The 14,414-nt window shown below is 45.7% G+C and overlaps 1 protein-coding gene across 1 annotated transcript in view; it reads right to left on the bottom strand.

Annotated features, from left to right (window-relative positions):
• The window catches only part of GLYR1 (glyoxylate reductase 1 homolog (Arabidopsis)), a 46,487-nt gene that overhangs the window by 18,050 nt on the left and 14,023 nt on the right, over positions 1 to 14,414 (bottom strand). The window contains exons 7-10 of the mRNA XM_014545084.1: positions 7,011 to 7,097; positions 6,033 to 6,089; positions 4,330 to 4,380; positions 4,165 to 4,238 (exon numbers count right to left, since the gene is read on the bottom strand). Coding sequence (XP_014400570.1) covers positions 4,165 to 4,238; positions 4,330 to 4,380; positions 6,033 to 6,089; positions 7,011 to 7,097 — 269 coding nt within the window. The remainder of the gene's footprint in view (positions 1 to 4,164; positions 4,239 to 4,329; positions 4,381 to 6,032; positions 6,090 to 7,010; positions 7,098 to 14,414) is intronic.

Below are 14,414 nucleotides of genomic sequence, written 5' to 3'. Positions count from 1 at the left end.
TCCCAGTCTTCCCCCTCCTCTCCAGGCTCCAAACCTATGCTACCTTTGCATTCTTTCTATTAGCAGAGACAAGCCATGTCTCTCTTCTTCAAAGCTTTGCCTGAGCTTTGGAGCCAAACTTTCCCAGGGCACAAATTCTTCCCAAATCTGCCTTCTCCTGCACCTTTCCCCATCACCACTGTCTGCTGGCCCACCCGTCTCTGCTCTCTACCACACCCTTCTAACTGTAGGCCCATTATGATCCTTTTTCATGCTCTGTGTACCTTCACTTCCTATAGCCTGCTTCTTTCTGCAACCCCAAGAACTTGGGGACTGCTGCTTTTACAGATGATTTTACCCTGCCCAAATGTCTTTTCTTGGTTCCTATATTTCTTTATTATCTCTCCTGGCATGTGACTTGGCTCAACTATGCCTCTTTCTTCATTTCTTATTACATTATGTTGTAGTTTTCACCTCGGCTTTCTCTCAGCTCTGGACACACTCTGCAGCTTCTCCACTTTGACCTGTGTTATCCTTTCAGTATTTTTGGTCTCTGGTGAGACATCTGCAGCCACTTCTGCAAATTGGCTTTTCTACTCAGTTTCCCCTAATCCCCGCTGGAATATGCACTTCTCACACTCTCTGTCCCAGACAGCAGTTATCAGAATCAAATGTAAAAAATGGAACAGGATCTGAATAGAGACACTTCTCCAAAGAGGAGAGACATATGTCCAATAGACATATGAAAAAACACTCAAGGTCACTAATCGTCAGGAAGATGCAAATTAAAACTCCAACAAGGTATCACCTCACACTTGTCAGAATGGCTATCATCAATAAATCAACAAACAACAAGTGTTGGCTAGGATGTGGAGAAAGGGAACCCCAGTGCACTGTTGGTGGGAATGTAGACTGGTGGAACCACTGTGGAAAACAGTATGCAGTTTCCTCAAAAAATTAAAAATGGAACTGCCTTTTGACCCAGCAATCCCACTTCTGGGTATATATATCCTAAGAAAACTTAGCATAGCAGCCTTATTTACAATAGCCAAAATCTGGAAACAGGCCAAGTGCCCATCAGTAGATGAGTAGATAAAAAAGTTGTGGTACATTTACACAATGGAATACTTACTATGTGGCTATAAAAAAGAAGGAATTCTTACTTTTTGCAACAACATGGATGGACCTGGAGATTACTATGCTAAGTGAAATAAGCCAGTCGGAGAAAGACAAAGACTATATGACCTCACTAATATGTGGAATCTAATGCACAAAATAAACTGATGAACAAAATAGAACCAGAGGCATGGATAAATGGAACAGACTGACAAATGTCAGCGGGGAGGGGAGTGGGGTGACTGGATAAATGAAGGTGAAGGGATTAGCTAAAGAACATATATGCATAGCCCATGGACATGGATAATATTTTGGTGAGGTCTGGGGTCGGGGACGGGGGCTACAGGGGCTGGGTGGAGGTGGGCAAAGGGGGGTGAAATGGGGGACATCTGCAATAGGTCAACAATAAAATATTTAAATTTTAAGAAAAGAAAATGGGAACCTATCACCTTCCTCACCAAATAGTGCCCTGTCCACTAAGTTTTAAGCCAAAGCATAAAAACAAGATCTTTTGTCATTCACAGTGATATGGGTAGCGTAAGTTTTCCCTATGATTCTAAATCATGAGGACTAATTCTTTTCCCACTTCTTGGTGTTTGTTCTAGGATACCCAGCAGACCTGGGGATGAAGCTTCTGGATTTTTAACATGGCAACTAACAGTCCTTCATGGTGCCCTTGAGATAAGATGGAGAATGTAGACTAAGTGGATTAAGAACAATACAGCTGGTTAGCTTTAGTTGGCTTCATACTCAGGTTAAAAAAGTATTTTACTATACGGGCAATACAGGCCTTGGGTGAAAGCATTGGGACTATACTCAACCTGTCCTAGTTTTTAAAAATTAAAAACAACACAATCCTCATCAAATGAATGGGTGACACCCATCTCCCTTTTTATCTATATATTAGAGGCTCGGTGCACAAAATTCATGCACAGGTAGGGTCCCTAGGCCTGGCCGGCAATCAGGGCTGATCGGGGCCTTCCGGCTGCTGGCCGGAGTCTTCCTTCCCTGGCTGCTGGCAGGGGCCTTCCTTCCCTGGCTGCTGGTAGGGGCCTTCCTTCATTCCGCGCCGCCCCCTGGTGGTCAGCACACATCATAGTGAGCGATTGAACTCTCAGTCTCCAGGTCAAACTCCCAAGGGGACACTTTGTATATTAGCCATACACACACACATACTCTCTCTCTCTCTCTCTCTAGTAGAAGATATCTATATACATAAAAGCCTAAGCGACCGTTACGACTGGTCAACCAGTTGCTATGAGCCGCACTGACCCCCAGGGGGCAGACGCTCAATGCAGGAGCTGCCCCCTGGTGGTCAGTACGCTCCCACAGCCAACCTCCCATGGCCAGCCAACCTCCCCGTCCCTCCCCCCAGCCGGCAAACCTACTGCGGTCCCTCCCCCCATCTGGCAGGTTGCATCCGGCAGCCGGCCTGGCCCCGATTAGGACTGGGAGAGATGGCCCCGATAGGCCCTGATCGCTGGCCAGACCTAGGGGCCCCACCTGTGCACAAATTTTATGCACCAGGCCTCTAGTCTATATATATAAAAGGCTAATATGCAAAGTGTCCCCTTGGGATTTTGACCGGGAGACCGGGAGTTTGATCGCTCTCTATGATGTGCGCTGACCACCAGGGGCGGAGTGGAACATGGTGGGCGACCAGCAGCAGCAGCAGGGCGCTGAAGGAGCGAGGGAAAGAGGAGGTGGGGAGGAGGGGAGGCAGGGAACCTGATCAGCCCTGATCGCCAGCCAGACCTAGGGGCCGTACCCGTGCACGAATTTTGTGCACTGGGCCTCTAGTGTATATATATAAAAGCCTAAGCGACTGGTCGACCAATCGACTGGCTGGTAGGTATGACACACACTGACCACCAGGGGGCAGATGCTCAATGCAGGAACTGCCCCCTGGTGGTCAGTGCACTCCCACAGTGGGAGCGCCGCTCAGCTGACCGATGGGCACTAGACACATAGCTGGCGAGCGCCGCCATAGTGGCGCAAGCCTCTCCTGCCTCTGCAGCGGCGATGGCAGGCGCAGCGGGGCCAGGATGAGTGGGAGCTGTGCCGCAGCTACCTGCTGCTTCGTGCACTACTACATCCCCTGAGGGTCCTGAATTTTGAGAGGGCGCAGGCCAGGCTGAAGGACCCCACTGGTGCACGAATCCGTGCACCGGACCTCTAGTTAGTATATAATATGCCTCTATCTCCTCCACTCTACAAAGAAAAGTCACCCCAAAAAACTGGTAGAATCAGTGATTTCAATAGAACAAAAAATTAGGACTGAAGTAAAAGATGCACTGTTTTTAGGCTGCAAAAGAACCTTTTGGAAGACACAGACAGGAAATTCAGACTTGGGTATCTTGCTCAGGAGAATGTTTGTTCTTAGCAAAAAACCCTTTTCATCATCACGACTCTAAAAACACAACTGGCCAGAGTAAGGGCAAAGGTGAGCATGGGTGCAAGCTAAGGTTTGGGGATCACAGTCAAGGCTCTCCAACCTGCTGAGCAGGACAGAGAGCAGCAGGCAGGTGTATGAGAAGGACTGGAAGGTGACTGCAGGGAGAACCAGGGAGGGCAGGATATTCTAAATATCTTCATCTCTCATCCCCCACAGTCAAATTCAGGATTTTCATCAAAGTTCTACTAAGCTAGGGGATTCACAAATGTGGTCTCCTGACTAGCAGCAGTAGCAATATCTGGGAACTTGTCCAAAATATAAATTTTAAGGGTCCACCCCAGATCCACTGAGAAAACCCCAGGGGTCGGTCCAACAATCAGGGCTTTACTAACAGCCTTCCAGGTGATTCTGAAGCATAGGAAAGTCTGAGAAGCATAGAGCTGAGCATTCCCTGCTCACAAACTCACATTTAAGGGCATACATCTAAAGACAACTTCTGTCTTCTGCAAGGCAATTTACTCCTAGACAAATCATCATCAGTAAGGATTACAACTTTCTTCCTTTCTTTACATTCAGTTCTAGCAATGACTGGAGCATAACCTTTAAAGAGTCCCCTTGGGGTCATCCCTCACCCCTCAGCAGAACCAAAGAAATCTTTTCACCAAAGGCCCTACTTTTTGTCTGTGGGTGTGATGCTGCCATTCACGGCCGTACTGTCTGCTGCCTGGATGGAGGTAGACCCCGTCTCCTAGGGAAAGGAAGCACAAAGCATCAGGTCAGGCTGCCCATGGCAAGGCCCCAGTGGAAGGTAAAAACGAGGAGGTGTGGAATCTACGTACCTCTTCACATATTTTCAACTTCTTTGTGATGGCCTGGTAACAGACAGCTGGCTAATAAAGAGGGAGGAAAAACACCACTTATTAAACTGAACGCTTAACCATTCTTCATTATAATTTACCTAAAAAGTTAGGCCTAATGTGGGATGCTAACATCAAAATCTTATTTGGTGTTCAATTTTATTGAACATTCCAGATGACACAGAAAGTTAACACACATTACCTCATTCAATTCTCCACTCAACTTTGCAAGATCCTTTTGTTAACAATGACATTAAGAATCAGAGGCGGCCCTAACCGGTTTGGCTCAGTGGATAGAGCGTCGGCCTGTGGACTGAAAGGTCCCAGGTTCGATTCCGGTCAAGGGCATGTATCTTGGTTGTGGGCACATCCCCAGTAGGAGGTGTGCAGGCGGCTGATCAATGTTTCTCTCTCATCGATGTTTCTAACTCTCTATCCCTCTCCCTTCCTCTCTGTAAAAAATCAATAAAATATTAAAAAAAAAAGAGAAAAGAATCAGAGACGCTTAGTCACGTGCCCAGAATTACAGTGTTGGTCCGTGTAACTGTGTTTGGAACCCAGCTCTGTCCAACTTCAAAGCCACATCCTATCAGCAGATCCTATCAAGGCTTGGCCTAACCCAGTGGTCGGCAAACTGCGGCTCGTGAGCCACATGCGGCTCTTTGGCCCCTTGAGTGTGGTTCTTCCTAAGCCTTAGGAGTACCCTAATTAAGTTAATAACAATGTACCTACCTATGTAGTTTAAGTTTAAAAAATTTGGCTCTCAAAAGAAATTTCAATCGTTGTACGGTTGATATTTGGCTCTGTTGACTAATGAGTTTGCCGACCACTGGCTTAACCCCATACCTTGCAGTCACTTTAGAAAACCTTCCCTCCACACCTGGAGGCTATGGAGACTATCTACCCAGCAGCACGGGCTACCTCACAGGTGGCTGACAGCTCACGAGTTTTGGTTTCTGCCCTAGACTCTGAAGGCAATCACAAATGTCTCAATCACACAGCTGACAAGTTTTAAAAGCTTTTTTTTGGGGGGGGGGGGAATCTATAATAATAAAAGCATAATATGCTAATTAGACCGGACGTCTTTCCGGACAAAGCTGGGGCTTCGAGGGAAGTCCGGGTCCTGGGTCCCTGCAGGCAGCTGGAGGGAAGCCCGGGTCCCGGGTGCCTGCCAGCGGCTGGAGGGAAGCCCGGGTCCTGGGTGCCAGAGGGAAGCCAGTGCCGGCAGCGGGTGGAAGGAAGGCCTACTCTTGCATGAATTTCGTGCATTGGGCCTCTAGTTTTTAATATTAACAACACCCAATTCATGAGTGAGCCCCTATGTGACTTTTACTAGTAACTCGCTGCTTTGGGCAGTGGTACAGGCAGAGCCTAACTGTTCAGACTAGTAAGGTGAGGTTCCAATGGAACAATACTCTCCTTTAGGCCAGCTCCTGACCAAGGATCAAGAACTTCAAAGAACAGCCCGTTTGGCTCAGTGGATAGAGCGTCGGCCTGTGGACTGAAGGGTCCCGGGTTCGATTCCGGTCAAGGGCATGTGCCTTGGTTGCCGGCACATCCCCAGTGGAGGGTGTGCAGGAGGCAGCTGATCGATGTTTCTCTCTCATCGATGTTTCTGACTCTCTATCCCTCTCCCTTCCTCTCTGTAAAATATCAAATATATATAACTTCAAAGAACAACTCACCTTCTCGGTTTGGCTGAGCAGGAAGTGATGGAAATGAGGGTCTGCATCTTTAACAGGCTGAAACCAGAAAATTATTAAATAAAACAAATTATCTTCCACCAAAGACCCCTTCCTTCTGCCTGGTAACTGCTTTCCTCTGGCTAAACACCCCAGGGAGCTGGCCCTAATTTTATAACTGGCTGGAAACACTTTTCCCATTGTTGATCTAAGCCTTTTGTAAACGACGTCTGTTCCAGCTAAAGGAAAACTGGCTTCAGTAGATATTTCTGCCTGGTTGGTATACAAATTATTCCAATAACAGCATGGGAAAATATTTAAAAGGCATACTAATATTTTTAAAGTCCAGCATTCTCACTAGTCATGTTGGATAACACAGCTGACAAAGGCAAATCAATTTTGAGGGCTCTTTTCCAATTTTAGGGTTTTGGCCTACTTGTGTCTGGTACCAGACCTTTGATTGTTTTCATCTCACTGAGGGCCGATATTTATAGAAATAAAATGACAACAACTGCAGGCCTTTCATAATTAGGCTCAGGAACAGGGAAAGGGTGCTACTATATCAAGGATAGAATAACGTATGGCTACTAAACATCAAAGTTTTACATACAGACAGTGAAAGGGTGTTTATAAAACATCAAGTGAAAAAAAAATCTGCAGATGATCCCACTTTTGCGAAAAATAACCCTAGCCCCAACAACACAAACTATATACTGGTATGTAATTAATAAATGATGGCTAATGGGTGCATCAAAGGGGCTGAAATAAGTTGTATAAACTTAACAGTGAGCACCTGAGAGTGGAAACTTGCATTCTTTACCACATACTCCTCTGTACTGTTTGATAATTTTTTATTTTTTTTTTAAAAAAAGCAGCTTCACATACACAAAAAGGAGGAAAAGGAAAAAAAGTGTATAGCAGCTACGCCAGGAAATCAGCTCTGAGGCCAACCTTGAACTGGCCCGCAGGAGAGATCCTTACCTCATTCACAGTTGGCTGCCATTTAAATGCAGCCATGGGTCCGGCCATCATCCCCTTAATGGTACTAGACTCAGGAATGGTGAGATCCTACAGAGAGAAAGGCATATTGTTAAGACACTGTGGGACCTTGATAGATGTGTTCTTGCCCCAAACTGGAAAGCAACTTTTCATTGGTCTGCTTCCTTCAGTCACATTCCATCCACACTAAACACCTAGCCCATCCTGGCAGGTGTTGCTCAGGGGTTAGAGCGTCAGCCTGTGCACCGAAGGGTTGTGGGTTTGAATCCTGGTCAGGGGCATGTACCTGGGTTGCAGGTTTGATCCCTGCCTTGGTTGGGGCGTGTGTGGAGAGCAGCCCATCTATGTGTCTCTCTCACATCGATGTTTCTCTCCTCTCTCTTTCCCCCCTTCCTCCCCCCTTCCACTTTCTAAAAAATAAAAATCAATGGAAGGAGTATCCTTGGGTGAGGATTAAAAAAAACAAAACAAAACAAAAAAACAACCAGCCCAGCCGGCATGGCTCAGTGGTTGAGCATCAACCTATAGACCAGGAGGTCATGGTTCGAATCCCAATCAGGACACATTGCATGGGTTGCGGGCTCGATCTCTAGTGTGGGGCATGCAGGAGGTAGCCTCTCAATGATTCTCTCTCATCATTGATGTTTCTATCTCTCCTTCTCCCTTCCTCTCTGAAATAAAAAATACATTTAAAAATAAATAAATAAATAACAAAAAACCCCTAGCCAGCTCTATGGTCTCAGCATCAGTTCAAGCCCATGTCCCCAGGCAGGTTCTGATGACAGTCCATTGGGAGAACCAGGGAAAGTTCTCATCAACACAGAGTAAGCTTTTCTTCTCTGTTCTTGAAGTAACAAAACATATTCTGGTGTGTGATGGAGAAAAGCCCAACTATGGTCTGCAGTGTTGTTAGAGAAAATTCCTTATGGTGAATAATAAACATTATTAAGAAAATAGTACAGGCTTCAGAAGGAATCCACTAATCTCAAAAAACAAAACAAAACAAAACAACCACCTAAAAAAGTCACATGGTGCTCATGAGGAAATCTGCCCAACATTTTTCAGGACTAAGTGACAAAGCCAGAACTGGAACTCAGGGTGGTCTGGAGCCAAGATCCCCACTCTCCCCAGATTGATGCAAGGAAAGGACCCAGCGGAGTGAGGCTGCTGCTCCTCTTTATTAAGGGCCTGGCCCACAACCGTTCTAGGCAAAGAGGCACTGTTCGTTCCAGCTTTACAACTGGTCTGTTCTCTTTCCCTCTACCACTGACTTTACCGCCTCCTCCCTTTCTCCATCTGCTATCTTCCAGCCACAGTGGCCCTCCCGACATTTCTACTTGGATATCAAATGGGAATCTTGACATGCTGAACTGAACTCTTGATTTCCCTGCCCAAACGGCTTCTTCTACAGTTTTCTCAATCTCTGAAACAGCAACTCCATTTACTACCAGGCCAAGGTCCTTGGAGTCCTTCTTGATTCTACCCTCCTCTCTCCTCGAATCCATCAACAACGATTATGGCTTTATAAATGGGAATGTGCAACCCCTTCTTTTGAGTGCCCCCACTACTAACACCCAAGGATCAGGCTACCATTGCCTATCACCCGGACTGTAGCAAAAGGAATCTCTCTGCTTCTGTACAGTCTAGTCTGTTGTGGCCCTTGAGTCAAAAAGTTTGCCCACCCCTCTAGTCTATACACAGCAGCCAGAGTGAAGCATGATACTTCTCTGCCTAAAACTGACATCCTGTCTCACATGGTCAAGCTAGAGGCTTTTATTGTGGTCTATGGCGCCCTAGATGTGCTGCAACCCCACTCCATGCTAATCTCCAACCTAATGTCCTATTACTTTCTCTCCCGCCCACCAGTACCCCCATGGCCCTCCACCTCCATTCCCCAAAACACCACACATGCAAATACTCTAGTGCCTTTGCACTGCTGGGTATGCTCTTCCAACTTGGTTCATATGCTCACTTCAGGTCTCCATTGAAATGTCACCTTATCAGAATGCTTTCCCTCATCTCTCTGTATTTTCCTCCATTGGAACGTGATGCTGATTACTATAATGACAACAAATGCTTTTACAGGGCTTACCATATGCCAGACATTAGAGTGCTATTTATATGTATATTCTCACATAATTGTCACAACCTCATAAAATAGAACTATTATCATCTCCATTTTACAGAAGAGAAAACTGAGACAGAGAGCTTAAGTATGCTTGCCTGAGGTCACAGAGCTAATAATGAGTATGGTAGATGAAATTTAAACTCAGGGAATTTGGCTTCAGGATCTATGTTATTATAAGTAAGTTCTATGAAAGTAAGAATGTCACCAATTTTGTTTACTTTATATATCCCATGCTGGGAACCATTCCTGGCGCATAGTTGGTGTTCAATATTTACTAGTATTGAAGAAATGAACACGATAGGGGCCTTGTCTTTCATGCTGCTTTATCTCTAGATACTTGTTGAATATAGAGGTTTGAGTAAAAGAGGTCTAGTGTAGTACTGCCAAAAATAATTTTCTGCCATGATGAACATGCCCTATGCCTGTACTAATACTATAGCCAATAGTCACAAGTCCACCATGGAGCACCTGATACTTGGCTAGTGTGACTGAGAAACGAAATTTTAAATTGTATTTAATTTACATGTAAACGGTCACCTGTGACTAGGGGCAGTACAGCTTTAATGACTTGCCTAAGACCAGTGGTTCTCAACCTTCTGGCCCTTTAACCCTTTGCGGTCCAATGTTATTTTTGGAATTCAAAGTCTGGTCCAAATTAATTGACGGGATTGAATGTTGAACTTTTTAATGTTCTTATTGCTCGACGTTGGACCTGCTCCTAGCGCCTGGTCTGTCGAGTCAGCCTCGAAGTTGGACCGAAAAGGGTTAAATACAGTTCCTCATGTTGTGACCCAACCATAAAATTATTTTCATTGCTACTTCATAACTGTAATGTTGCTACTGCTATGAATCGTAATGTAAATATGATATGCAGGATTGTCTTAGGCGACCCCTGTGAAAGGGTCGTTCAACTGCCAAAGGGGTCACGACCCACAGGTTGAGAACCGCTGCCTAAGACCAAAATGACAAATGAGAGTAAGGCAGAGAACACAGCTCTCCACCTAGCACTAACCAAAGGCCTTGACTCCTAAATCACAAATCTCTGCACTAGTCTGGGATTTTATTTTATTTTAAAATATATTTTATTGATTTTTCACAGAGTGGAAGGGAGAGGGATAGAGAGTTAGAAACATCAATGAGAGAGGAACATCAATCAGCTGCCTCCTGCACACCTCCTACTGGGGATGTGTCTGCAACCAAGGTACATGCCCTTGGCCGGAATCGAACCTGGGACCTTTCAATCCGCAGGCCGATGCTCTACCCACTGAGCCAAACCGGTTAGGGCTAGTCTGGGATTTTAGGAGAGCCACAGGGCTGACAGTTTTATTCTGTCAGGGTGCTTTGTGCCCAGAGTTGTAGTTCTCAGCTAAAGACTTGGACAGATTTCTAGACACAAACCCAGCCTCTGCTTGCCTGCATGTAATTGACACCTCCACTATCAAGATCAGCCTTTTCTGTTAATCGTTACAGGATAGGAGATTATGGCCCAGAATGGCAATCATCTGGGGCTTTGCCCAGTTATCAGCCTACGCTACTGCTCTCTGCTTCACAGAGGAGCTAGCCAGCCAAATGACAATTACTATAGCAACACAATACTCTTTTTAGACCACAGGGTATCTATACTAATAAAAGGGTAATATGCTAATTAGACCGGGAGACCTTCCAGACGTCCTGGACAAAGCCATGGTGGCGGGGCCGAGGCAGAGGTAGTTAGGGGCAATCAAGCCGGCAGGAGAGGGCAGTTGGAGGCGATCAGGCTGGCAGGGGAGGGCAGTTGGGGGAGATCAAGCTGGCAGGGGGAGGCAGTTGGGGGTGATCAGGCTGGCGCAGGGGGGGGCAGTTGGGGGCGATCAGGCTGGTGGAGGGAGGCGAGAAGGCCAGTGGGGGGAAAGTTGTGGGCAAGCAGGCCGGCAGGCAGAGTAGTTAGGGGCGATCAAGCAGGCAGGCAGGTGAGCGGTTAGGAGCCAGTGGTCCCGGATTTTGAGAGGGATGTCCCAGATTGGAGAGGGGGCAGGACAGGCTGAGGGACACCCCACCCCCTGCACGAATTTCGTGTACCGGGCCACTAGTATCAGATCATAAGATACACCAAAATTCCAAACCCAAGCAGATTTCCTATATCTCTGAAGACACTTAATTAAAATCAATGGTGAGAACTGAAAACGCCATGTGTCCCCAGCACCACTAGCCATACTCTTTCCTTTCCTGACAAATCTTTCATTAGAGTCCAGGCCTAGCATGGAGATTTTATAGAAAAAAAAACTCCTAAAGATCAATAGCAGGTAGAACTCCTGGATGGAGACCTGGCTCTGAGAAGAGCGGTAGAAATGTTACTCCCCCTTCCCCTCCAATTAATAATTCAGACCAAAGGGTAAACTGGGAGCTTGTGAGAAATTCCTCCCAGCAAGTCTGGCAGCGGTCTTGGGGTTGCAATAAACCAGTGCCCTCACTGCACAACAGGTTACTGTTGAAAAATATCAAAGGTATGACATTTATGCCCAGCCGACGTGGCTAAGTGGTTGAGTGTTGACCTATGAACCATGAGGTCATGGTTCAATTCCTGATGAGGGCACATGCTCCGGTTGTGGGCTTAATCCCCAGTGTGGGGTGTGCAGGAGGCAGCCGATCAATGATTCACTCTCATCATTGATGTTTCTATCTCTCTCTCCCTCTTCCTTCCTCTCTGAAATCAATAGAAAAAAAAATCTTATATAATAAAAGTGTAATATGCAAATTGACCAAATGGAGGAACGACTGGTCGCTATGACATGCACTGACCATCAGGGGACAGACGCTCAACAAGGAGCTGCCTCCTGGTGGTCAGTGCGCTCCCACAGGGGGAACAATGCTCAGCCAGAAGCCCTGCTCACAGCTGGCGAGTGCAGCAGTGGTGGTGGGAGCCTCTCCTGCCTCTGCTGCAGGTGGGTGGTAAGGAGCGAGGGGTCCCGGACTGAGAGAGGGCACAGGCCAGGCTGAGGGATCTCCTCCCCCCCAGTGCATGAATCTCGTGCACCGGGCCTCTAGTATATATATAAAAGTGAATTTACCACATGCATAATGTGTTGCAGGCACTGTCTTAGGTGCTTTGCTTGTGTTACTCATTTAATTCTCACAACAAATGTAAGGGGCAGGTATCTTTAATATTCCCAATGATCAGACGAGGAAACCAAGGCAAAGGGAGCTGGTCAAGGTCACACAGGTATAGCAAGTCATGGAGTCATGATTCAAACTCAAGGCCCTCCTCCTAACAACTTCTATATACTTTCCTTTTATCCAAAAAGAAGTAATTTCTCTCCAGAGCCAGCAGAGGAGTTGGTGAGATCCACAGCTTAAAGACACCAGATAGTGTGAATTTGGAGAACAGTATAAAACCTGATGGCCTAGACTCCTCTGGGTCCCTGGAAATAAACTCAACTAGATCAAATTAGATCAAACCGCCTAAGAAGTTTTTCACATACTGCAAAAAAGCCAGCATTTTTGAAACCTTCTCTGACTTTGGCTGGCATTTCCCTATGCTCATGGTTACCTGGGACTGTCCCCACCACTACAGTCACTCTCATCTACTCTCAGTCTTAGGTCATTTGACAGCATGAAGGACCTTCTCTAACAAAGAGTTCACACTGGCAGCCCACTGGCTGAATCTGGCCCAGAGATGTTCCTTTGGAATAAGTATTTTAAAATTGTAAGTTAGCTACAAACATTTAAAATTGGAACATTTTACATAAAAACTTGTATTTCCAGCTTCCTTTGAGAAAAACCAGACAATCTGGCAAAAGTTGGCTGGAACTCAATGGGCAGAGCATAACCTCCCCAGACCACCAGCCACTGCCACCCCTAATGCTCTTAGCATGGATGCAGGGCAGGGCCGTGGAACCTCCTGCTTGAGCCATTTCTTCTTGCATCATTGGGCTCCACTCACTTCAATTACCTGTCTGGTCTTGCTGGTGTCTGAATTTGCAAGTCTTGATCTGATGGCTAGCATTTCATCACAGCCTCATCACCCAACTGTTTCTGCCAGCCATCTGGCTTCTACCCCCTTGATCCTGTTCTCACAATTACCTGTGTTAGACTACCTACTTCATCTTAACACACTGCAGACCAGTTTTATTGCTAGCTTTACCCAGTGGCCAGGTAAGTTTCTATTGAACGAGTACAAAAAACGTTTTACACAAATGTTAAAAGGCACGCTTTAAAATTAAATACCCATTGCATTTTGAAGTTATTTATTACATGTTTTTACAAGCTATTATCTTTTTTAAAGTATGATACTTTGTAAAACACTGTGTAATATGAAGCGTAGATGCTTCATCTTTCAAACATTTTGGCAAGCTTCTATTTGTTCGAATTGTTCCACAAACTCTTGTTTTATGTAGTAATAAAGTTTCTCCAATTGAAACGCTACTGTAATAGTTATCTTGGTATATGTGATGCCCCAATTCCAGATACGGTCAAAGTAGTGACAGAATAAAGTCATTCAATTTTTTTCCTTCACCTGTGTAAATTTCCATATTGCAAATATACTCAGTCTTGCTCTCACATACCATTCTTACAAGTAAACCATATTTAATAATTTTAGCTGGGTTTTAATTCGAAATAGAAGACGTCCCCTCCAGGGAATCATGCCTTCATCTAATGATAATTCTTGCATAGATTTATATATTGTTTGAAATTTACTAATGAAGTGGTTGAGTACAGATTGAATTTTAAATAGCCTGGATGAAGATTTAGTCATGTTTGCATTGTCATTGAAATGCCAATAAGTCCAGATGTGTTCAAAACGATTTCAACTCATTGAGGAAATATTGGAACAGCTAGAACTGGATTTGTAGACCAATATTCTTTCCAAGTATCCTTTCGAGTATGCCCCATTAGCACGATAAGTCCTAAAAAATTTTTTATATCTGTTGGAGTAACAGGAGACCACTTTATTGCTTTTGAAATTTTGTGCTTTCCCAAATTTTAGTTATAATATACTAGAGGCCCGTTGCATGAAGATTCATGCAATAGGCCTTCTTTCTCCCCTGGCTACCAGCACCAGTTTTCCTCTGGCATCCAGGACCCAGACCTTCACTCTGGCCACCACCTTCCATCTTCGCTCTGGACACAGTCTTTGCTGTGGCTGGAGCCTTCAGTCTTTGCTCCTTGCTCTGGCCGGAGTCTTCAGTCTCCGGCCAGAGCTGCTCCTGTAGCTCCTTCCGCCCCCCACCCTCCCCCTCATAGCTTGATTGCTGCTTCGCCTGCAGACCTCGCCGACGGGC

The sequence above is a fragment of the Myotis brandtii genome, unplaced genomic scaffold (genome assembly GCF_000412655.1).
Source record: "Myotis brandtii unplaced genomic scaffold, ASM41265v1 scaffold397, whole genome shotgun sequence".
NCBI lineage: Eukaryota > Metazoa > Chordata > Mammalia > Chiroptera > Vespertilionidae > Myotis > Myotis brandtii.
The sequence above is the reverse complement of the archived record's forward strand: the minus strand, read 5'-3'. Positions and strand labels throughout refer to the sequence as shown.